This window comes from Protopterus annectens, chromosome 3.part1, assembly GCF_019279795.1.
Source record: "Protopterus annectens isolate FY-2018-M chromosome 3.part1, PAN1.0, whole genome shotgun sequence".
NCBI classification, from domain to species: domain Eukaryota; kingdom Metazoa; phylum Chordata; order Ceratodontiformes; family Protopteridae; genus Protopterus; species Protopterus annectens.
In genome coordinates this window covers 1,079,103,001-1,079,129,935 of record NC_056732.1, presented here as the reverse complement: position 1 = coordinate 1,079,129,935, position 26,935 = coordinate 1,079,103,001, and the positions used below count along the sequence as shown (strand labels likewise).

At 39.7% G+C, this 26,935-nt stretch overlaps 1 protein-coding gene across 1 annotated transcript in view; it reads left to right on the top strand.

The window, feature by feature from the left end:
* Window positions 1-8,240, top strand: part of LY96 (lymphocyte antigen 96) — a 382,527-nt gene extending 374,287 nt beyond the window's left edge. Inside the window, exon 5 of the mRNA XM_044067219.1 lies at window positions 7,951-8,240. Coding sequence (XP_043923154.1) covers window positions 7,951-8,043 — 93 coding nt within the window. The 3' untranslated portion in view covers window positions 8,044-8,240. The remainder of the gene's footprint in view (window positions 1-7,950) is intronic.
* Window positions 8,241-26,935: the final 18,695 nt, after the last annotated feature.

The window sequence follows — 26,935 nt, the reverse complement described above, 5'->3', positions numbered from 1 at the left end:
AACCTGGACTGGGATTTTATTCCAGAGTGAAGGGAGCCTCTGGGTTATGAATCTGTCCCTCCAGCATGTCCTATTTATTTCAGTGCTGAGGTTCAAGTCTCTCGAGCACGTAGCTTGATGGGATTTGGATTTTCTGAAGTGCAGCATGTCCATTAATTCCGGGTTGGACATGGCTTTATACATCAGGCACAGATCACCTCTGAGTAGGCGGTATGCCACTGAGTAGAGCTAGAGTTTCTTTAACTGGGCAGCATATGGCATCTGTTTGAGCCCTTTGATCATCTTGGTGAGGTACTTTTGCAGTCTTTCCAGTTGCTGCAGGTGTCTGGTAAGGTACATCCCAAAAGGGGCATTGTACTCAATTATGGGCCTGATGAGGGATGAATAAAGAGGTACGATGACCTCCCCTGATCTAGATGTGAATCCCTTCATGATTAGGTGGGCTATATAAAATGGTTTTCTAACCACTTTGGCCACGTGGTTGTCAAATGAGAGATTGCTATCAACTTGGGTCCCCAGGTCCCTAATTACTTCTTCTGTACTTAATGGATTACCACCTATGTGGTAATTTGTGGGCAATTTATTTTTTCCAAAGGGGATGACTATACACTTTTTGGCATTTAGCTTGAGGCCATGGCTCTGGCACCAGTTGTCTGTTTCTATGAGGCCCTTTTGGAGGATGCTTGTCTTGGCTGGAGAGTCGATTATGGCACCCAGTTTGCAGTCATCTGTGAACTTGGTCAGCCACAGTCCTTCTGTGTTGGCCTGTACCTCCGAGAAATATATACCGAATAAGAGAGGTCCCAGGACTGAGCCTTGTGGGACACCACTTGTAACTGGTTTGGAGTCTGACATGGCTCCAGCAATTCTAACCATGTGGGTTCTGTCCTAGAGCCAGTTTGCAACCCATCTAGTGACATAGGGGTTTATATTTAAGCTGGTGAGCTTATCTATAATGCCCGAGTGGGGTATTGTATCAAAGGCTTTTGCGAGGTCCAGGTAGGCTGTGTGGACCACCTTCCCCTCGTCAGTGGCCTTGGTGACTGTTTCAAAGAAATCGACCAGATTTAAGAGGCAGGATCTGCTCTTAACAAAGCCAAACTGGGTAGGATCCAGTGTCTGTAGGTCCCCATTATCTTTATTTATGAGGTCCATGATGATCCTTTCCATAGCTTTGCAGACCAAGCTAGTCAAGCTTATGGGGCGATAGTTTCCAGGATCCGTTGAGGCACCACCTTTGTGGAGCGGGACCACTGTTGCTGTATGCCACTCTTTGGGTACATATCCTGTAGTAAGGCTGAGACTGAACAGTAGTTTTATGTTTGGGTTTAGCTCTTCTTGGAGTTCATGTAGGACGCAGCCCGGGACACCGTCTGGTCCCATTGATGCTGTGTTTTTTGCTTTGGAGAGGGCGGCTCTTACCTGAACATCTGAGATGTCAGGGGGGCAGCACTCTGCTGGGATAGATATTTGCCCTTTTGGTGGGGAGGGGGGGGAGTTTGCAATGAACCTGTCAGCTAGGATGTTGGCAATGTCTGTGGGTTTGATGTATTTTTTGTCATTTTGGAGTAATTCTGAGCATATCTGGGAATTCCCACCCAGGTTCCTAACATAACTAAAGAAAGCCTTGTGATTATCCTTAGTGTCCTGTGCAATTTTTCTCTCGAAGCTGGCCTTAGACGATTTTATGAGTGCCCATAGTTTTTTGCTAATACTGATCAGAGATGCCTTCCTTTTTTGGGATTTTGCTCTATCATGTAGTAGCTTCCTCCTTCTATTGTATAGTTTGTTTATGGCTGGGGTCCACCAGACAGGACATCTGCCTTTGGAGGATTGGGTCTTGGTTTTATTTGGGATTGCATGATCCATGCATTCCTGAAGGTGTTCATAGAATGAGTTTATAAAGGATTCTGCGGTCTGGGCCGTATTTTCCACAGGCTCAGGGGCTTTGAAGGATTCCACCTCGGTTTTGAGGAGTGTGAAATTTACTTTAGAGAAGTTTTTCACTGTGGTTTTCTGGGCAGGGGGTGAGGTTGGGATGTGAATATCCAGTGAGATTAGTTTATGGTCTGAGTGAGGGATACACTTCTGGTCTGGAGCATAGAGTCCCCATGTTGGTGATGATCAGGTCCAGTATGTTTTCCCCTCTTGTGGGAGTGGTAAGTTATTCCATAGCATTTGAGTTTATAAATAGTTGCTATACTATGCTACATTGATTAACAAGCTTTTTTTTGGAAGAGACTTGCTTTTGCTAGTCCTCATAAGATGCCCCTTAATTTTTAATTAACCTGTTGGTTTTGGGATTTTTACAATCTTATGAAGGATTTAATGATAAATTTAATATTTTTGCCCTAGCATTCAGCTGTGGCCCTTGAGTGAATTTTTAATGCAGTCATATTTGACTTTATTACATTTGTGCTTGAATATACTTTTAAATAACGAATCTTAACTCTGCAGTGGGACGTACTCTGACTATGTGTGTGTGTGTGTGTGTGTGTGTGTGTGTGTGTGTGTGTGTGTGTGTGTGTGTGTGTGTGTGTGTGTGTGTGTGTGTGTATGTGTGTGTGTGAGTGAGATACAGGGGCATGACATTAAATCAGTTATTCTGGCTGCATTAGAAGTTCAGTTTAGAAACATGCAACTGAGTTGCTATTGTGGGCACATTTGTTGTAAAGCTTAAGGTCTTTGCAAGATACAGTGTTCGAACTTGAACTCCAGCCAGAGCCAATGAGGAGCTTACATGTTCTCTCCATGTCTCTGTGAAGTTTCTCACACCTCCCAAAAGCATACTTGGTATTTCCATCTCAAACTCACCTAAAACTGAATGGAGTTATGGGCAGTAGTATAGGCTCTAATGGTACCTATTAGAAGAAGAGTTATGTAGACCGGTTCAGACTATACACACACACACACACACACACATATATATATATATATATATATATATATATATATATATATATATATATATAAAAACTAAGAAGAAACTCCATTCTCCATTGGACCAAGGAGAAAGACGAGGCTGAACAGATGATACTTTTTGAGTGCTTTTGTTCTTTATTGTTGTAGAACTTCTTCAGAAATAAAGTGGAATGTGTTAGTTACAGTGCTAAAATGCAATAAGTTGACCAATCAAAAGAAACCTCCAGAATTTAAAAGAAACCACCAGCATTTAAAAATAAGGAAAACTGACCAATTTGAGAAGACAAACAACTGTAGGTAATGACATCAGATACAATTTGGTGGGTTATAGTGAGAAGGAATTTATTATTTGTGCCATCTTAGGGCACATTTAATGTTCAAGTTTTCATTTATGCCTGGATGGTCCTCGGCATTAAGTAGCAGTTGCCACTTCAGTTCTCAGACTTCCAGGAGACTATTAACATCCCCCATGAAACTGTTAATTTTTTCCAGTACTAAAAACTTAAATCCTAGTGAGCCTATGCATGTCTTGCTATGTCTAACGAGAGCATTCCTGGTGTCTTGGTTTCTCATGGCTCTGCAGTGTTCTTTAATTCTGTCAGAGAGTTTTCTCATGGTTTTGCCAATGTACAAGCTGTTACAATGGCAATAAATACCGGCAAAAATAACATAACATTAGCAGAGTTGCAATCGTAGTGGTCACATAGCCTTACTGTATAGTTACAGTGTGTAAAGCAGTTCTGCACAGGTGAGTATAAATCTGGAGGAAATGCAGTTGTTACATTTGAACATGCCTTTGGGGAGAGCTGTATTAGTTTCCATGAGTCTAAGCAATGATTCATGATGGTGTTCGAAACTGTGTCTGAGTATATGGGTTTTCTTATAACAAAATTGTGGATTGCTTCCCAGGGTGGTGCCCAAGTCCTTGTAGCTCTGGATGATGTACCAGTTCTTACAGATGAAGTTTCTAATTTGAAACATGTCCAGGCTAATGGGGACAGGGAAACTAAAATTAAATCGCTGGTGCTAGGGTTGTTATCGGGTTGTTGAAAACTGACTTTAAGTATCGGTTTGAATTTGGAGATTTTGTGTTGATTGACTTCAAGTAGTAGTTTGTCACCTAGAGCTTCAGAGAAGTTTCTGTCCAGAAAGAGTTTTTTTAGAAACTGGCATTCATGATAGACTACTTTGTCAACACTGATGGTGCGGGAAAGTCTAATGAATTGTTCTTTAACGACATTAATTTTCATAAACTTAGGGTGCTGACTGGTGAACTCAAGGAAATTGTTTCTATAGGTTTCTTTATGATGAATGTTGGATCTGAAGAAGAGAGTCTGCTTGTCCAGTGTTACTTCTCTGTCTAGGAAGTGTGCAAGCGTGCCTATACAGGAAACTCTAAATCTAAGGAAAGGTATGCTACTGGCTAACTCCTGAATGAAGGAATCAAGTTCTTCTCTGGTACTCTGCCAAATGTATTTATTTATTTGATATTTGTTTACCGGGATAGTCCAACTGGGTCAGACAGAACCCATTTTCAGCAGAGGCCTGGGGGAAAAGATCCAATTACATACAGAAAGTGTACCAACTTTATACAGATAACATAAAAGGTACACACAACCAATTCTTCTCCAACAACTATTACCCACAAGATCCTGTATCATCCTACAAATACACCCATACTCTCTACCCTTATTAGCCCTTATAAAAACCTAACAACCCTACGCTCAGCTAATAAGTCACTACTAGCCACACTTAAATATAACAACAAATCTGGAAACTGTCTTTTCAATAATAGCATTGGAAATTCTTGGAACAAGCTTCCTACCAAACTAACATCCCTGGAATCCACACCACTTTTCAAAAAGCAACTAAGAATCCACCTATCTTTACAACGGCTTTGCCCCGTACTAATCCTGTCTACATTTTTTTTCTCTTTTTTTCTCCTTTTCTCCTCCTCATTCCACCATCTTCACATGCACAATTGCATGCATCCCTGGAAGAAGATAAAAAAAAATTTCAACCTGTCTTTATCTTTTTATATTAAATTGTATTTTAACTTTCTAATATTGCCTTTACACATGTAAATCCTGTTATAAACATGTCATTTTATATTCTCTTATGCAATGAATATTTCATTTTTTTACTAGTCACTATATCAAATTTAATTTTTAAAATATGTTACTCCTTTGTAGTATTTTTTGGTTACAATTTTAGAATAATGTTGTAGTGGAGCTTTTCTCCCCGGGCCTCTACTGAAAATGGACATATATCCAGTTAGACTAGCCCGGTCATCAAATGTAAAATAAAAATAAAAAAAATAAAAATGTAACAAACTTTATGCAGATAACATAAAAATTACATGAGTTACAAGTAAGCACATACAATGTTATGCGGCAAATGGAAAATAGATATTAGCATTAGTAAGAAAAGACAATATTACAAGATATACAAGTAGAATAATGCAGAAGTGATATAGTACAGATGAAGGGAGAGTGACAGAGAGATTCATTCTTGTCTAAGTTGGAGAACAGATTTGCCTAATGAAAAAGATTATATAGTGATGATATAGCTGAGTTTTTTTGAAGCCTGGGAAATTGATTAAGGTTTCAGCTTCCCGGGCACTCAGTACAATGTTCACATATGCCGGGGATATTCTTTACCCCATAGCTACACCTTTTTGCTGCTGGTACACTTTCTGATTGAAGTGAAAAAAGTTGTTTCTGAGAACAACGGATATCAGGTCACACAGGGTGTCTGTGCTGTCCCTGCTTAAGGGGGAGTGTTTAGAAAGGAAGAGCTTAGTTAACTCGAGCCCTTCGGAATGGGAATGCTCGTATAGAGCGATTCAATGTCAAAGGTAACTAATAACTTGTCAGCTGGGGTGACTTGATGTTTGTGCAGCTCATTTAAAAAGACCCATGAGTCTCTAAGGCAGAATTGCATAGATTGAATAATGGGGTTGAGCTTGCTGTCAGTATATTTGGAAAAGTTTTCAGTTTTGGTATTTTTGCTGGAAACTATGTGTCTAAAGAGTAGATCTAGGGTGCTTTTGTGGACTTTGGGGATACCAAACAGCTTCCCTAGGCTGGGTTTGTCTATGGACAGAAAATGGTATACGTCAATAGTAATTTTGCCATTCATATGCAAGTTTAGTAAAATCTCATCAATTAAAGCAAAATTATGATACACTTCTTTCAGAGAGACATTTTTATAATAGTCATTGTTAACAAGCAAAGCTTCTATTTTTTTAACATAGACTGTTCCATGATAACAACTCATGTGCCTTTGTCCACTTTCATAATATGTAAGGATTTATTGTCCTTAAGATCTCTTAGTGCTTCTAGTTCCTGGGTATTAAGATTAAACCACTTACTGGTATTTTTGTTGGTAAGGAGATTTTTAAAGTCTTGATCACACACTTTAAGAAAAGCAGTTAATGTATTTTGTAGCGTGGGGTTGTAAACACTTTTATTCCTTAGAACGCTGACGTCATAGTGGTCGCTTGTTGTATCTTTAAGTAGATATTTGAGGTTAGTTTCCTGAGAAATAGACTAAACTCCAGTAAGACAGTAGATAATTCAGCTGTTTGAGCTGGGATGAAGGTAAACCCTTTATTTAGTACATTCAGGTGGGCTGTGTAAAAGATGAAGGGGACAAGTTAAAAATGGGACAATCTTCCTTAGGATGAGTTGTGGGTACCTGTGGGTCTAATGTCATCTTCTCCCCCAATTCCTGCCACATCCACTCCCTCAGTTCCTTGTGGTCACTCCCTATTCACTGTAGTTTTCTCTGTCTGGGGATGCAAAATAGCGGTTGCTTTGCATCTTGCTCTTGAGCATCTGGAGAGCAAGGACAGCTGTGTGAGAATGCTATTCATCAACTTTAGCTCTAAAGTCTAGATCACACACTTTAAGAAAAGCAGATAATGTACTTTGTAGCATGGGATTGTAAAGGATTTTATTCCTTGGTACATTGATGTCATAGTGGTCACTTGTTGTATCTTTAAGTAGATATTTGAGGTTAAGTTTCCTGAGAAAAAGTCTAAAATCCAGTAAGACAGTGGATAATTTATATATATATATATATATATATATATATATATATATATATATATATATATATATATATATGTATATATATATGTGTGTGTGTGTGTGTGTGTGTTTATATATATTTGTGTGTGTGTGTGTGTGTGTGTGTATATATATATATATATATATATATATATATATATATATATATATATATATATATAGACACACACACACACACACACACCCACACACACACACAGAGTTCATGATAGATAGAGTGACTGACTGAGTGATTGCCATTTTAATTCATGAACATCAGTACCAGCTGATGATTCATTTATGATGCTTTTTTCACATCTTTTCCTTTGTTGATTTATATATTTTACAAGAAAAATAGTTTTGAGAATCTGAAAATGTTATAAACATGTAGTATAATACTGAAAAACTTTATTGTTAAAATAAGGAGAATGATATATGCTGTCACTTTAAACTGTAAAAGATTAGGCTTCATTTGGTGCTTACATTCCAAATGTACAGATGACTATGGAATCATATGAAAGGTATATCCTAATATATTATCTTGTTTCTTAATATGGACATCTGACTCACAAGGAGTAGATATATATGCATATTCAAATAGTTTAGGTTTTTCTTTGAACTCTTTTCACACAAAGGATTTCAAGTAGATGTCAATAACCTGGCTGAGCCAGTCACGGAAATCATGTTATCATTTCTGTGCTATTATTGGGACTTTTGCATTTAAAAGATAACATCATTTCTTCACAGCAGTTAAGCAATTTTATTTTTAGGACACAGTAATAACCTATAGTGGACACTAGAACTATTGCCTATACAATCTGCTTAGCTGATGACTCCATCTAACAGAGAGTCACTTATTTCAAGTTACTCCTTTAATTTGCTTTTGTTTTTGAGAAGTCATGAATGTTTCTTTAGATTTTAATGCAATGTAATATAATTTCTTGTTGTGTCATAGGGTCTATTGGCCAATGTCATTGTACAGCTGGAAACTGGAACAGAACATGAACTGGCAATATGCATGGACCTAAAACTTCATTTCAAGATTTAGTACAATATATTTCTACAAAAACATCTTTGAATATTCTTATGCTGTATGCAGTCACGGAAGATATGCAGTGGCAGTCCAGAAAAAGGCCTTCAGATTCTAATGTGATCTGTGTAATCATGGGAGATATGCGGTCCTTAAGACTGATTTATTCTATACAGTATACCTGGCAAAAATAATAAACTAGCTTCTTAAAATTACAGTGTTGTCGCATAGAATTTATTTGGCATATGGTATCTTGATGCTGTGCTAGTGTATATGTGTTTCTATCAGGTCTATTGTCAGCCATTGAATAGGTGTTAGAAAAATATGTATTAGTAATATGCATGCTTAGTGCATCGAGGTTTAAAAGGGTTAATACATTTATTCTGTTCACACTGCATGAATCTGCACAGCTATTAGAAACTTAACAAGAAGCATTCTATTTTCTGCTAATGTCAGCAAATAACAAGAAGTGTTTCATTTCTACTAGTGTCATGAGACTTAACAAAGAGTTATTGATTTTCTGCTTATGCCATGAGAAAGTACACAGCTGTTAGAAGCTTTGATAAGGAGCACAATGGATGCTTGAAAGTATAAACCGTAGTCAGCATTACTTGTACCTAAGCTAGAAATGTACCTTGAATCTAGGCAAAATGTAACACATATATTAGAACTGCACAATTGAAGAATTAAAAGTTTGTGGCGGGCTAAAATAAGTCCCAAGGCCAGGTTGTTTTTCTTAAATGTTTTGTAAACCAGCAGTTATTCTTAACTAGTCAGCAATTAGTCTAGCAACATTTTCTGTAGGACAGTATAGAAAGCTGTGTCTAACTACGTCAGCAGTAGAAGTAACATTTCTGTGTGACATGGAAAGAACTGTATAAAAATGCCATACTAATTATTAATGTTCAGACAAACCATTCTGCCAGCATGCTTTGTCTCCTTGCTGCAAGTTAATAAAGGGTGCCTTGCTTGAACCTTATGTGAATTGGTCTTTGAAGTTTTTTCCTTTGACAGATTGGTCCTTTGGACCAGAACCCTCTCTTCACCCCGGATCAGACGGGCCAGGTGGTTGAAACCATACGGGGAAGAAACCAAATTGGTTCTTCTTATTTGAAAAGCCCTCCGACTGAATTGTTGTTCAAAAGAGGCCAGCCACTTTCTGATCTGCGACTGAAGGACGGGTCTCTGCGAATCAGGTGATCAATCACGTAGGCTCAGGTAAGGTGAATCTACTTTTTCCTGTTTTCTGTTTTAGATCAGGGACCAGATTTGTATTGTTTTTGTCAAGACTGTATTTTTGCTTACAAGTCAGGGACAGAAAAGATTACTGTCTTGTCATAGATCAGGAGAAACAGAATAAGTAGGCAGTCATTCTGAAGAGACTATAACAAAATCCGTGGTATCACATTAAAAAAAACTAAGAGGTTACGTAACGATCGAAAGGGTAGAACAAAATGGGTAATAATTGCACAAAAAGACCCCAAAATCCGCTGTTAACAGAAGACGCAAAATACATGCAGTCGGAGTGCGCCGACAATATTAAATATTCAAAATGGGTTAATAAATATGAATTCGATGGAAAATTAGAAAAATCTGCGCTTATCAAACTTATCAAACAGCTCAAAACCGATTCCAAAGGAATTCCTCAGGCACACAGGTGGATTGAGGAAGTAAACCATAGGGAACAAAAGAACAAAAATTCAAAAGCAATGTTTTTAGACAAGGAGGACAATAACTTAGTTATAGCATCAGCACCTCCGCCTCCCTTACCAGAATATGAAGCAAGTGAACAGGTTAGTCCACCCCCATGATATCCTGTGGTCACTGAAGAAAGAGGCATTATGAAAATAAAACCGTATATTAGAGATCCCATCGGACCAGGTCTCGAACAAGGGCAGGTGACTCAAATGAAGGCATTGAATTATATCAAATGGTTAAGAATTCATGATCTATGAGTGAAGAAGAAATATGCACACTTATAGAAGTACCCAATCCTCAGGCAGGACAAGATAATCAGGACCCAACTATTTTAGTGTATAGACCTTGGACTCCAGAAAATATCCGGAAAGCCACTGAGGGAATTCCCCATCCGAAAGTTAATTTTAGAAAATTCTCAGAAGATTTACAAGAAATGAGGCTGAGTTTTAACCTAAACGGAGAAGAGGTAGAAAACATAGTTAGACAAATTGTGGGGCCAGACTGGCACATGATTAGTGGCAACTGGAATCCCCGTGATGCTACACAAAGACCCCTCCCACATAGCAGTGCAGAATTAGACAACAGAGTAAAAGGTCTTACAGACCGCATCTCTGAAAAATGGAAGCCTAGGGCAGACTGGACTTGCATTAATCAATGCATCCAACAAGAAAGAAGGTGAAACTATTGACCGGTATTATGCCAGACTATTAGAATGTTTTAACAACCACTGTGGAATGCAGGTTCCTGAAGATCAAACACAAGATTCCCCATATGAACAGCAGTTAAAGAATGCATTTTTAAAGGGCAGTATTGCACCTATAAGCAGTTTTATTACAAAACACATGGTAGACCATCATACAAGCAGGTTACAGTCATTACTTGAATGTGCTAGGCATGCCGAAAGGCATTTTAATAGCAAAAAGAAAAAAAAGCTCAAGTATTTTCTGTAGAAGATGGCGCAGAAGTTTATGTAGCACAGTCTGGGAAAAAGGGCAAGAAAAATGCACAGGGAAACAAACAATCTGATCAACGATCAGAGGACTTTGAAGGGTGAAAGAAAAGGGGTGAATGTTTTAAATGCAGTGAAAAAGGACACTTGGCAAAGGATTGCAGGAAAAACAAGAAGGCAACAACGGAAGACAAGGAGTGTTAGGACTGACTATATGGTAGTCAGGAGTCACTAGAAGGGGTTAGCGAAGAAAGGACAAATGAGAATGGGATAGAGGGAGTAGAGGATGTGACAGAAGAGACAGAGGAAGTGCAAGAAGTTAGTGACAATGAAGAAAATGAAATATTAGACCTAGCTTTATTGAGCTTGGAGCTCTATTTAGCAGACATGAAACCAGAAGTTACACTCTTGGTAGAAGGGAGGGAAGTCAAATTCTTGTGTGACTCAGGGGCATCACGAACCCTGATACATCCCACCAAACTACCAGAAGACACGGAGTCATCTGATTACATACTGTTAAAAGCAGCTAATGGACAGCTGTATCGGGAGCCCCTCTCCCATGACATTGCAATAACTGATCCAGTTTCAGGATTGACACAGAAAAGCAAAATTGTTGTTTCTGCAAAATGCCCAGTAAACCTCTTGGGCAGAGACCTCATGCAGCTATTCTGTATAGCAGTAGTCCCAACCATGCAGGGTATGTAAGCACAGCGACAAATTGATACCTTTGCAGTGCAATCGGAGGGTGAAATGTTTTATTGGTACAGCCAGGACTTGGTTACGACTGGTCCAGGGACTGTGACCAAAGAATTAATGAATATAGCCATCAGCTAGTTCCCCTCCCTTGACATTGATAAGCAACACCTGTTGCACTGTACCCTGTATTATTGTAACACACCAGGACCTGACAAGGAATATGAGCAAGAATTGTTTAAAAATCATGCAAACAGATTGATATTACTTAATCTGTACTGGGACACAGAAGGGAACAGTGTAGCCAGCTGTTCATTGCCCCAGGAGTTCTTTACACTTTATAAATCTATCGATTACCACATGTTAGCTTAACCAAAAACAGAAATATAGAATGGGCAGACCTAGGAGAAAAAGTCATGAGATGGGAGAAACAGACAGAATTAGAACTGTCAGAACAGGGAATACAAATACAGAAGTTGAATTGGATAACTCAGACCCACCCAGTCGTGCACTTGCAGTCTAGCGAGGACAGCTGATTAGCACTCCTATTAAAGGAGGAAGAGAATGCCTTACAAAATATACCAGAAACTCTCTGGTCAACAGGAAAGTCAGATGTAGGACTTATTCATACAGCGGGACCAGTAACTATCACGCCAAAGTCAGCATTCAGACCACAAAAAAAACAGTATCCCTTAAGAAAAGATGCAGAGGCAGGGATAAAGCCTATTATAGCAGCCTTACTTAAAGGTGGGATACTAGTAGAATCTCCTGATTCACCATGTAACACACCCTTATTTCCAGTTAAAAAAGCAAGAGAATGGCATATGGTCCAAGATTTACAAGCTGTAAAGGATGCAGTAATACCAAGGGCACCTACGGTGCCAGACCCACATTCCCTGTTGAATGATTTAAAACCTCAACAGAAGTATTTTTCTGTGGTAGACATCAGCAATGCATTCTTTTCGATACCGATACACCCTGACAGCCAGTATTGGTTTGCATTCACATTTCAGGGGAAAAGGTATACATATACATGACTACCACAGGGGTATTGTGAAAGTCCAACAATATTCTCACAAGAAATGGCAAGCAACTTGGCTGGATTCACCCCACCAAGAGGCAATCAGATTTTACTTTATGTTGATGACATCTTGTTGGCAGCCCCCACCCAGCAAGATTGTAGAGAAGATACCATAGCGCTATTACGATTCTTAGCCGCTGAAGGACATAAGGTAAATAAAAATAAACTGCAGCTTTGGAAAAAACAAGTCAAATACCTGGGATATGTAATATCCAAGGAAGGTAGAACATTAGATGAGGACAGAAAAGTAGCAATTTTGCAAACACCAAAACCCACTACCAAGAAGGAAATTATGTCCTTCCTGGGTACAACTAATTTTTGCCGGAGCTGGATTCCAAACTATGCTTTGGAATCTGCACCTCTGACTGACCTCATATATAAGAAGCCTATGACAGCACAGGATTTGTTACAATGGACACCAGAAGCAGAATCTGCTTTCTGCAAACTGAAGCAGTTAATAGCATCCTCATTAGTTCTAGGATTACCAAACTACCATAAACGTTTTTTCCAAACTGTAGATTGTAAGCAAGGTTATACGACATCAGTGTTAACACAACAGCATGGGGATAAGCAACGCCCCATTGCTTACTATTCATCACAATTAGACCCAGTGGCACGGTCCTTACCACACTGTGTACAAGCAGTAGTTGCAGCTGCAATGGCAGTACAGGTTTCGGCCTCAGTAGTCTTATTCCACCCTCTTACTTTGAGAGTGCCTCATGCAGTTGCGATTATTTTACTACAAGAAAAGGTGGCATATCTTTCCCCTGCTAGGCATCTTTCCTGTATGACTATATTGTTGAGCCAACCTCACATGACAATTGAGCGATGCACGACTTTGAACCCTTCTACTCTGCTCCCGACCCCTGCAGACGGCACACCACACCACTGCCTGCAGGTAATTGAGCAAAAGACACAACCTAGAAAAGATCTCATGGATGTCCCCTTGGATGATGCCGAGGTGGCATACTACGTGGATGGTTTGTGCAAAAGGGGTCCTGCAGGACAGAACCTAGTAAGATATGCAGTAGTTTCTGACACTGAGATTATAGAAGCAAAACCTTTACCACACAACTTATCTGCACAGGCAGCAGAATTGATTTCCTTGACACAGGCATGTATCTTAGCAAAGGGTAAATGTGTAAAATTTTTACTGACAGCCAGTACACTTTTTCTACTGTACATGTTTTTGCGCAACAGTGGAAAAAACGAGGAATGATAACATCTACTGACAAACCTATAAATCATGCACAGTTTATTTTAGATCTTTTAGAATCTATTCAGTTACCTCAGAAAGTAGCCATTTGTAAATGCACAGCTCACACCAAGCAACAAGATAGGATTTCAAAAGGTAATGCAAGAGCTGATACAGCTGCAAAACAAGCAGCTTCTGAAGTATTTCTTTTAAATGAGGAACTACAACCCTCTGAGATTTTAGACTTAGAAATGTTAAAAACGATGCAGACACTCACTACGCAAGCCGAAAAACAAAGATGGGTAAAATGAGGAGCAATTCTTGAAAAAGGGCTGTACATCTCTAAAGAAGGGAAACCGATACTACCATCTAATTTGTTTAGATATGCAGCTTTGTTGAGCCATGGGCAGTGCCATGTCTCAACAGGGGGGATGGTACAGCTGGTGAACCAGATGTTCACAATGTACGGATTTACAAACTACTCTAAAAAAATTCTGTTTGACATGTCAAATTTGCAACAAACATCATGCACAAGGGGCGTTAAAGCCCAAGCAAGGGAGTTTCCCTACACCACCACATCCATTTCATGCTATCTGTATGGATTTCATAGAATTGAACAAATGTGAAAATAAGAAGTATTGTCTTGTCATTGTAGATATGTTTTCCAGATGGGTGGAAGCCTTTCCAACCAGAAATCCAGATGCAGCCACGGTAGCAAAAGTACTTGTCAAAGAAATCATCCCTAGATTTGGCATTCCGGAAAGGATCTACAGTGACAATGGTACACACTTTGTAAACCAAACCATACAGCAGTTAAGTAAGCATTTTGGTATTTCTTTAAAAAATCATTGTGCATACCATCCGCAATCTGCAGGGCTAGTTGAAAGGCATAATGGTATATTAAAAAACAAATTGAGAAAGTTAATAGCTGAAACAGGAAAGAATTGGCTGTATTGTTTGCCCCTGGCACTGTTGAGCATGAGAACTGTTCCGACTGCAAAAGGATTGACTCCTTTTGAAAAACTATTTGGAAGGGCTTATTATACACCCCAGTGGAAACTTCTCATGTCCTCAGACCAGGAAGCTGATTTTACACTAGCTGAATATATGAAGAAAGTCATGAATTCTAAACATTTGTTGCAGTCAAATTCTGTTTCAGATAGAAAACAAACCGAGACATCAGAGGTGGCAGTGACACCCGGGGACTGGGTGTGGATAAAAGCCATAAAGAAGAAGAATTGGTCGTCACCAAGGTGGGAAGGTCCATACCAGGTGCTTCTTTCGACACCCACTGCAGTCAAGATAGCAGAGTGAGCTTTGTGGATCCACCTGACGCACTGCAAACTAGTTAAAAGCTTTGAACTGGACAAAAATCTTATCTCTCCATCGGGGCCCTCAGCACAAAGTCTGGCTACAAAGGGGGGGTCAGATCAATAGGACTGATCCGTCTCAACCCCAGTGAAGAAACCATCGGTGCTGAAGGACCTATTAGGGCAGAGAGTAAGAACACATGTCTGAAATAAAGATGACAGGATCCAGTAAGATCCAGATGTACCTATTCGGAAGAGTCGGAGAAAACAGGAATGCAGAACAGCCGTTTCCTCAGAAATATTGCATAATCATCCTGTTGACTGTACTAGTGACAATAATCTTTTTGTTGTGGCCATTCCTTTTCCCAGCCACACAAACTGAACTGAATAAGCGTGGAGAGTTGCACGTAGAGTGGCACCCAAACTTCAACACTTACCAGGCAATCAAATATGTGTATGCTGAGACCTTCATTGTTTCAAATTGCTGGATTTGCACAGCTTTGCCAACAGAATACGGGGGGTTATTGTTAACTTCAGTCTCCCTAGGAGCCAACAACACCTGGGAAAACTTAGTCTATGATACATCAGATGTTACATCACAAGATAAAGTAGCATTGCACTTGTCTGTTCGACAGAAGGGGACTGTTTCTTTTTACAAAAATGATACAGTTCAGGTGGGTTGGAGCAATTGCAATGTGACTGTTCCCTATAGATGCTACAATAAAACTGACAACACAGGTTCTTATTGCAACACAAGCTATGATTCATTTTTTGAACTGATGCATAGGACAACTGATGAAGTAAAACATAATGCTGACCTCTATAAATAACTGATTATAGTTGACAAAAAAATGTTTCATCCAGATCCAGGACATAGTAAAGTTACTACCAAAGTAGAAGATTGCTACTTTGTATGTGGTAGGAAAGCATATAAGTGGTTACCTGAGAATTGGTCCGGCAGTTGTTATTTGGGGTACCTGGTTCCGGCCATACGACACGCAGCAGTTTTACCTCAGGTGAAAATTTGGAATGTTCGATGAGAAATAAAGAAGCCTGTCAACCCAGTGGGGCAAATCAATGTGGGCTGGAAAAACCATCATGCTGTGAGCCTAGGGAAAAATGGACTATCACATATGGACTTGGGTGATACCATCATCTCGTGGGCAGGTGTACTGCCAGCATATAGAGCAACAAAATCAATCTGGGAACTGAGAAAACTTTCTAAACTTCTCAAAATAATGAGCAATGCAACCTTTTCCGCTCTAGAATTGGTGACTGATGAACTGACTGCCATGAGAACTGTAGTGCTTCAAAACTGCATGGCTCTTAACTTCACCTTAGCAGCGAGAGGAGGTACTTGCGCTTTAATCCAGGAGGTGTGCTGTTTGTATATTCCTGACCACAAACACAAAATAGACAATCACCTTGAGGTAATTCAGCAGGTGTCGGCTATGACCAAGCCAGGACCAAATCCATTGAAGGACTTTTTCCAGAGATTGTTTGGGGGGGTGGGGCAGTATCTTAATAAACATCCTGATTGCCATCTGTGTAGAAATGATCCTGCTGGTGGCATGTGTGTGCTGCTGCATCCCCTGCATGAATAGACTGATTAAAGACTTTATATTTCAGAAACCTTATACCAAGGTGCTGAACTTGAAGAATTGTTGAAAAATTGAAAATGCTTTCATAAGTTTAAACTGAATGACTCTCTTGACTGAAAATCCTGAGTAGGAAGAGGTTAGGGGAAGAAAAAAAAACTGTTTATGCTTATTTTGAAAGTAGAATAAAAGTATTAAAAGGGGGGAAATGTTAGAAAAATATGTATTAGTAATATGCATGCCTAGTGCATCGAGGTTTAAAAGGGTTAATACATTTATTCTGTTCACACTGCATGAATCTGCACAGCTATTAGAAACTTAACAAGAAGCATTCTATTTTCTGCTAATGTCAGCAAATAACAAGAAGTGTTTCATTTCTACTAGTGTCATGAGACTTAACAAAGAGTTATTGATTTTCTGCTTATGCCATGAGAAAGTACACAGCTGTTAGAAGCTTTGATAAGGAGCACAATGGATGCTTGAAAGTATAAACCGTAGTCAGCATTACTTGTACCTAAGCTAGAAATGTACCTTGAATCTAGGCAAAATGTAACACATATATTAGAACTGCACAATTGAAGAATTGAAAGTTTGTGGTGGGCTAAAATAAGCCCCAAGGCCAGGTTGTTTTTCTTAAATGTTTTGTAAATCAGCAGTTATTCTCAACTAGTCAGCAATTAGTCTAGTAACATTTTCTGTAGAACAATACAGAAAGCTGTCTCTAAGTACGTCAGCAATAGAAGTAACATTTCTGTGTGACATGGAAAGAACTGTATAAAAATGCCATACTAATTATTAATGTTCAGACAAACCATTCTGCCAGCATGCTTTGTCTCCTTGCTGCAAGTTAATAAAGGGTGCCTTGCTTGAACCTTACGTGAATTGGTCTTTGAAGTTTTTTCCTTTGACAATAGGGTAACCTTCAAATGTCTGAACATAGAACAATAAGCACTGAAAGTTCACTCAGAGAACTTTCATTTCATCAACAGGGCAAGTAACTACTTGTCCAACACTTCCCTGTCTCACTTATGGAAGTGTTTCAAACCCTTTTTCTCCACTGTAGTGTGGTCTCAGAGTTGGTATATATTGTAAGGCAGGTGTGGTGGGTGAACCTCCCCACGTTGGGGGGGGGGTGGAGGGACAAAGACCCCCACCTGAGTGGCTTTGAAACACTTCCATGTGTGAGACAGGGGAAGTGTTGGACAAGAAGTTACTTACCTTGTCGGTGAAATGAAAGTTCAGTGAGTGAATTTTCAATGCTTTTTGTTCAATGTTCAGCCATTCAATGGTTAACCCATTCAATGGCTGAACATAGACCCATTTCTATCCCATATTTTAGTGAAGTTCTAGCTTATCCTTCACAGTATACAACAACCAGCCCTCTAGGTATATGCATGAAACTTTTAAGAGGTAGTATATTACAATTCATGTTAACATTTATTTGCCTATGTATGCCCAAATAAAATACATTATATATCAATTTCTTGATTTTATCCAATCGCTGCTACTCCTGTCACCATATCATTACATCACATTACATTAGCTCAATGGCAGAAGAAGACAATAAGCATATCTACCATGCCCTTTTAAATGACTTAACATTCTACTTTCCTTCTAGTCCTAGCTTTTCCCTACACTTTTTCACCCATCCCCTGCCTTTTTGAATGTATTACAGTATTCCATTCCATTGGTCCACAACCACTGAAAAAATTAATAATTTTTGGAGATCCAGGAAGAGTGCCTCCTTCTTCCTTTCCTGCCTTTCATGTTCACTCTTCTACTGATGATGCAAACCAGATCCTTTTCCTGCTTTACTCATATCAACTCTACTTTTTCCATATGATACTTCACAGCATGGCTGTTGAGGTCCAGGTCCAATTGTCAGAGTAATTAGGTTGGGGTAGAATATCTTCTCCTATCAGCTATGAACTTATCTCTAGTAGAAAATAAACTGGCTCAGCGCTCATTTGTCTCCTTTTCCAAAACATTCTTCTATATTTCAGTCAAGCTAAAAATTAAAACAGCTAGCATGCACAAGACTGAATTTTGTATAAAAATAGAATTCATTATAACATTAAAATGAGTTAATAATGTAATGATTGAGTACATGCAGAAAACTGTACAGAAACTCATACCGGATCGGTTGAGGCCTGGGTTAACAATGACCGCCACCAGTACTGTTGGCCAACAGGGTGCTGGCGGAAATTGGGCTACTGTTAGCCGAAGGAGGAGAAGAGGTGGAAGGCATGCCCGAAGGCAGGTGAGGGCTAGGACTGTGATAGTGAGGGGCGGAACTTTGAATGTTGGCAGTATGACTGGTATAGGGAAGGAGCTAGCTGATATGATAAACTGAAGGACGGTTGATATATTGTATGTGCAAGAGACCAGATGGAAGGGGAGCAAGGCTAGGTGTATCGGAGGTGGTTTCAAATTGTTTTATCATGGTGTGGATGGGAGGAGAAATGGCGTAGACATTATCCTTTAGGAAGAGTATGCTAAGCGTGTTTTGGAGGTGAAAAGAGTGTCGGATAGAGTTATGTTTATGAAGCTGGAAATTGATGGTGTAATTATGAATGTTGTTAGTGCATATGCTCCACAAGTTGGGTGTGCGATGGATGAGAAAGAAAAAATTTTGGAGTGAGTTGGATGAAGTGGTGATGACTGTACCCAAGGGTGAGAGACTGGTGATTGGAGCAGATTTCAATGGGCATGTTGGTGAAGGGAACAGAGGGGACGAGGAAGTGATGGGTAGGTATGGTGTTAAGCAAAGGAATGCAGAAGGTCAGATGGTAGTGGATTTTGTGAAAAGGATGGACATGCCTGTGATGAATACATATTTTAACAAGAGGGAGGAGCATAGGGTGACATACAAGAGTGGAGGAAGATGCACATAGGTGGATTATATCTTATGTAGAAGGGCCAATCTGAAGGAGATTGGAGACTGTAAAGTGGTGGCAGGGAAAAGTGTAGTTAGGCAGCATAGGATGGTGGTTTGTAGGATGACATTGGTGATCAAGAAGAGGAGGATGAGTGTGAGGGCAGCACCAAGGATCAAATGGTGGAAATTGAAAAAGGGTAATTGTGAGGTGATATTCAGGGAAGAGTTAAGACAGACACTGGGTGGCAGTGAAGAGTTACCGAATAGCTGGGTAACTATAGCAGAGCTAGTAAGAGAGATGGCTAGAAGGGTGCTTGGTGTGACATCTGGAAAGAGGAAGGAGGACAAGGAGACCTGGTGGTGGAATGAAGAAGTACAGGAGAGTATACAGAGAAAGAGGTTGGCGAAGAAGAAGTGGGATTGTCAAAGAGATGAGGAAAGTAGACAAGAGTATAAGGAGATGAGGTGCATGGCAAAGAGAGAGATGGCGAAGGCTAAGGATAAGGCGTATGAAGAGTTGTATAAAAGGTTGGACACTAAGGAGGGAGAAAAGGACCTGTACCAATTGGTTAGACAGGGGGACCGAGATAGTAAAGATGTGCAGCAGGTAAGGGTGATAAAGGATAATGAGGAAAATGTACTCACAAGCGAGGAGAGAGTGTTGAGCAGATGGAAAGAGTACTTTGAGGGGTTGATGAATGAAGAGAATGAGAGGAAGAGAAGGTTGGATGATGTGCGGATAGTGAATCATGAAGTGCAGTGGATTAGCAAAGAGGAAGTAAGGATAGCTATGAAGAGGATGAAGAACAGAAAGGCCGTTGGTCCAGATGACATACCTGTGAAAGCATGGAGGTGTTTAGGTGAAATGGCAGTGGAGTTTTTAACTAGATTGTTTAATGAAATCTTGGAAAGTGAGAGGATGCCTGAGGAATGGAGAAAAAGTGTTTTGGTACCAATTTTTAAGAATAAGGGTGATGTGCAGAGCTGTAGAAACTACAGAGGGATTAAACTGATCAGTCACAGCATGAAGTTATGGGAAAGAGTAGTGGAAGCTAGGTTAAGAAGGGAGGTGATGATTAGTGATCAGCAGTATGGTTTCATGCCAGGAAAGAGCACTACAGATGCGATGTTTACTCTGAAAGTGTTGATGGAGAAGTACAGAGAAGGTCAGAAGGAGTTGCATTGTGTCTTTGTGGATTTAGAGAAAGCATATGACAGGGTGCCTAGAGAGGAGTTGTGGTATTGTATGAGAAAGTCGGGACTGTCAGAGAAGTATGTAAGAGTGGTACAAGATATGTACGAGGGTAGTGTGACAGCAGTGAGGTCTGCGGTGGGAGTGACAGATGCGTTTAAGGTGGAGGTGGGATTACATCAAGGATCAGCTCTGAGCCCTTTCTTATTTGCAATGGTGATGGACAGGTTGACAGACGAGATCAGACAGGAGTCCCTGTGGACTATGATGTTTGCAGATGACATTGTGATCTATAGTGAGAGTAGGGAACAGGTGGAGACGACCCTGGAGAGGTGGAGATATGCTCTAGAGAGAAGAGGAATGAAGGTCAGCAGGACTAAGACAGAATATATGTGTGTGAATGAAAGGAAGGATAGAGGAATGGTGAGGATGCAGGGAGTAGAGGTGGTGAAGGTGAATGAGTTTAAGTACTTGGGATCAACAGTTTAGAGTAATGGTGAGTGTGGAAGAGAGGTGAAGAAGAGAGTACAGGCAGGATGGAGTGGGTGGAGAAGAGTGTCAGGAGTAATTTTTGACAGACGAGTACCAGTAAGTGTGAAAGGGAAGGTCTACAAGAGGGTAGTGAGACCAGCTATGTTATATGGGTTGGAGACAGTGGCACTGACAAAAAGGCAGGAGTCAGAGCTTGACGTGGTAGAGTTAAAGATGTTACGATTTGCACTGGGTGTGACGAGGATGGACAGGATTAGGAATAAGTATATTAGAGGGTCAGCCCAGGTTGGAAGGTTTGGAGACAAAGCCAGAGAGGCAAGATTACGTTGGTTTGGACATGTGCTGAGGAGGGATGCAGAGTATATTGATCTACAGTCCTTTGTTAACAGATTTTCCTTGTGGAAATAGTGGGAATAAAGGGATAACGCCCTATGGCCCAGCCAACCCAGGTTCAATTAACAGCTTTGGAATGGCTGGAAAATAGTTCTGTGTTTTCAATCTACTCTGTGTGGAAAATCCAGAAAGATGGAGATAATTTATTTCACATCATTGCTGGGTCATTGTAAGCAAAATCCAAATTCATCTGGAGGGAAAGTTATCTAAATACCTTGTTGACAAGCTTCACTTTTTCCTCATTGTGAATGGATCTGCCTTCATGGGGATTGGCCAGGTTGTGAATTAGATGTCAACATTTTTGAATATATCTCTTCCACTTCCCACAACCCTGTTACAGCGGAAATTATTAAAAGCAGCACTGGCCGAAGCCCATGAATTACTCGTGGCACAGCTTTGTCAGAGATGGAAATGTTCACCATATTCAGGAGTTCATTCAGTATACATCTACTTGAAGAGACAATTCCCAATAATAGTCTCTATTTCTCCACCATTTCTGAGTGAGAATAGTCTGGCCACTGTCCTACCCCCTCCAATATCACCAGATGGTTCTCCAGCATATGATGAGGCTGTCTGACCATTTAAAATTCATGATTCATGGCCACAGCAAATTCCTTTTATACCTAGGCTTTGCTTCATCTTTTTAGGTCTGTTGACACCTATCAGTCAAATACTGCAACAGCCCTCCCCACTAGCATTGCACCAGACACCTTTCTGAGAAAGTGTAATAAACTGGGAGAAGGTTAACTGTTTTTCAAAAGTAAAACATATAAAAATAAACTAGCTGTATTAAAGATACATTGAACTGCAAATATGCAACATTTTTTAAAGACAAAAGGAAAAGAAGTTGTACTGCATTTGCCCTTTTAGTAATTGCATAATTAAGATACTTGTTTAAATGTGTCAATGAATGTATGGTTACAATGAATTTTGCTAATTATTCATAATATATAAATTACTTCGCTTTTGTAATCCCGATATGTAATATAATTGGTTCAGCAAACTATGCCACATAATTCAGTTTTATATAATGTGTATTTAATATTTATTTTAATGAGTCTGATGAAGTTTATATGTGATTTTGTATGACACGAAAAGTATTAACTGACCAAAGTGTTTTTTCTTAGAACCAGTGTTTCTCTTCTCTCTTCTTTCCATAGATCATTCAGACTGAATTGTGTGTCATTGTTTGGTAAATACTGAAACTATCAAACTTAAGACTGCATGAACACAATGTTAGCTGACATTTAGTAATTTTACCACCAAATGTCAACCTAATATTTATGGATACTGTATTATGAATACTGGAATGACCATTTTAATACAAGATGGAGAGGATGATTTTACAAATTAAGAATGACATTTGTTTGGTGAAGAAAATTGTATTTCATTTAAAAATTAAAAATGATAGCCACTCTGGTGGCATAGAGGGATAAAGCCCTTACTAGGTACCAGGTAACCCCGGTTCATTTAGCAACTTGTATAAGTGATGGAGTGGTAAGGAAGGGATGGACATTACTATCCCAGGGCTGGTGGGTGGGTCCATGGTCATCTGCATTTTTGACCCCTAGCAGAGACTGGGAATGCATTAGATTGGAATGCCTATGAGGAGGGATTAAAGGTGGAAACAAGGCTGAGCTGCTGTGGAGGTGGAGAAAAATTCTGCACATCTCCACTGCATACCTGCCCTCAGGCTAAACCATGGATATGCATGGGGGGAAACTGTGTATAGGACATAATTAAAACTCCTCCCAAAATGAATGATGCACAGACAAACAAACAGAGACCCCTGTGACCTTGTTCTGCAACCTGTCCCAGCACATACACTGGAATGAAGCAGAGGGGCTGGAGATCATCAGCTGGTGGACTTTGCACGGACAGGTCCTGGGGTGCTGGGGGGGTTGGTAGGAATGAAGGGCAGTGGAGGAGAAGCAAAAAAAAAGAAAAAAAGAATTAAAATTTTTAGGTATGTGGCTCCAGTGGCCTAGATGGATAAAGCCCTGACTATGGCCCAGCCAACCCAGGTTTAATTAGCAGCTTTAGTGACTAACAGAGTAGCAGGGGGGAAGGGACTGGTGGGCTGTACTGGTTGAGAGTGAGACATGGTTCAAACAGAAGACTTGCCCTTGGTCATGATCAACAAGTGTGGTGGAGAGGGAAAGGGAAGTAGGTAAGGCATAAACAAATCCCACCAAGTGGAAACACAGACATTTCAAGCTCCCAGGATACCCTTACAATCCAGGAGTGTCTCTAGCAATACTGGAGTAAGTCTGGGGGATAGAAGGATGACTAGTAGATCCAGCACGGAAGTGGGGCACTGGGGGCCAGGCTGGTACAAATGATATCTTAGGGGCCATAAAAACTTTAAAAAATTATAGTGTTGTGAAGAAATTGCTAGATACAGTTTATATTTTGGGAGAAGATACAAAGAATTGCAGAATTATGAGTCTGTGCTTTCCAGATTAAGCAATGAAGCACAACTGTGATAGTTTTCAGTAGCTGTACCCAAAAATGTGTACATTTTTATTGTTTGGTTTGATGTAACATCACATGTACAGACAACTAAGCAAACCTGGAGGCAAACCCACAAAGAGTACGACAAATAACTCAAAATAAGCATGGTCACCACTACTCCACACACAATATTTCAATAAGCCAAGGGCATCACTTGTTTAAAAATGTGCAACTATTTAATGAATAATGAATAATTAATGACTAATTTAAGGGATTTTGTCCAGACTCCACACTGATTGAATGGACTTCATCAGAATATTGTTTTCAACTATACACAGATTTCCTGTTTATACCCACATGTATGAAATGTAAAACATAACATAACTTCAAGAAGTATGTGAAATATTTATTTGGAAATTAGGTAAATTGACAGTTGTGATAAGGAGGAGGAGGGAGGTAAAGGAAATATGGATGAGATCCCAAACTTTTGCAGCATACTCCATTGCATACAACAGTAATCAACAGATAAGAAGAGACTCAATTAAAAGACAGATGTGAGAAAGCTGGAGGACAAAAGAAGGGATGGGAAATGTAGTATTCTTATAATATTAGGGAAGCAGAAAAAGAATCAGTGTTTGGAGCAGAAAAAAGACAAGATGAGTTATGATTTGGGAAGGGAGGAAGAGAGAAATACGAGTGACTCTAAGGGAGATGACTGAAAAAGATAAGATAAAAGTGGACAAAAAAGGGAACTAAAGCAGACACCTGAAATAAAAGGATCATAAATAAAAAGGATCAAGGTATTGAATAAAATAAGGGAAGAATTTGGTGTGAAGGACACAGACTGGTGGCAACTTAATCAGATATGTTATTAAGGAAATAGGGGAAAGGAAAAGGTTAAGAAGTTTGGAAAAAGATGAAAAAACTCCTGTTATAAAACATGCAATATAGAAGGATGCTGGCCTAGAAGGGATATTCTACAAAATTATCTTAAAAGGAATAGCAGTAGCTGTGAATGAGAGGACAGAGAAAAAGAGGATATATTAGGCATACGAAGGAGGATATGAGTTTTGAACTCTTTTGGGATATGGAATTAAGGATAATACATAGAAAATTGTAGGGTGGCAGAGTGATGTAGCAGATAGCATTGTCACCTCACAGCAAGAGGTTCCCTGGTTCAATTCTCAGCTGGGTTGCCTTCTGCGTGGCGTCTGCATGCCCTCCATGTGTTCACCTGGGTTTCCTCTGGGTGCTCTGGTTTCCTCCCACATTCCAAAGACAAGAAGTAGGTGGATTGGACACTCTAAATTGGCCACATGTGTGAGTGTGTGGTGTGGAAGAACTATAGTGGCAAGGTTAGCCACCCAGCAGTGTAAACCTTGGCTGTAGATGATTGTCACTGTTGAAGTGACATCTTGGCCCCATGTGCAAAAATGGGAAAAAGGGGTTGTGGCTGGATGGATGGACATAGGAAACTGTACACACCAGTTAAGTTGAAAGTGGAAGGGAAGAAAGATGATGGCAATTATTGGTAGTATTGAAGAAGTTGATGCTGGAATGATCCATGTTTTGTGGCTCTGCTGGGTGACAGAAATCTTGGAGGAGTGGACAGAAATGATAAATAAAAAAAATAGAAACTTACTAGAAATGTGTTTATTTTTGGTTAAAAGAAAACAAGAAGGCAGGAATGTAAAGGAATGAATAAGATATTGTCAATGACAAGCTGGGCCATGATTCAAGCATCAAACAAAAAAAAAAAGAAGGAAGTTAAAGAGGAACCACAGAAACAGGGTAAAATACCATTTCTGCACTAAGAAAAGTGATCAAAAATTTTAACCACCACTAAACAAGGATTTAGATTGCTAAGGGATTGACAGGAAGTAACAAAATTCTATGAAACATACTTTTGTATATAATAACTTCCAACTCTGGCTAAGGCAGTTGCTGAGCATGCGGGATTGCTTTTAGTTTGTTTTGTTATTGCATCTGACGTAAGTTGGAATTACCTACTTGTATGGTCTTTTGGCACTCATGCTGTACTTTTGGATTGTGCTGCAACAGCTGTTGCTGCAGCTTTACATACTTCATCAGGATTGTGTGAACCTCGGGTTGTGGTTTGGATCAGCAGTCAAAATATTAATTGCAATTTCTGTTGCTGTTGGTTACACCTGTAAGTTTTGTTGATGTGACTTTTGACACTTCAGTGGGACTGTTTAACTGAGTGATAAAGGCTGAACCACTTGCAATTATTTTGAACAACACTACTGCTTTTCCGATATTGCCGTAATACTATAACTGCAGCATTGCCCCAGGTTTGGTTTCCTGTCTTTGCCTGTTACTAGACATGATTATTTGTCTAAGAGCTGTAGAAGCTTGGATGCTTTCCACTGTGTCGCTTGTGTGGTCAGGATAAAACAGACAAACTTCTGTGGGTTCTGTTCAAGCAGCTTTATTATTTATAAACACATCAGAATTTAGGCTTGATAACTTTAACTTAGATAAACTTATAAACAGCCTAGCTATCACACTCAAACATGCTCACTCTCTGGTTGCATTCTGATAATGGCACTGAAGCTAGCACATGCTTACTATTTATATGCACATGCTGTCCTTGAAATGCTTCTTAAAGGTACAACACACACATGCTGTTCTACATCCTCCCTCTTTGAGAAATAGGTCATACATTATTGACGATATTAATTGACATGCAATAGATACAAATAATTCTTTGCCATGCAATTATACAGAACTAAATACATATAGACAATTATGTCCAATCCAGACTGCTGTGTATTTCATACTAGGTCTGGAAATATGACCAAATCATGTGACATAGAAATTAGAACTAGGTCTAGCAACTGGGACTGTCTCTGCTGAATGTTCAACTTTGGGGACATCAGGAATATCATCAGGAATGGAAGTAGAAGTTAAGACACTTTCTGCAACAGGAACATTGTCTGGATTGCTCTGAGGTCTA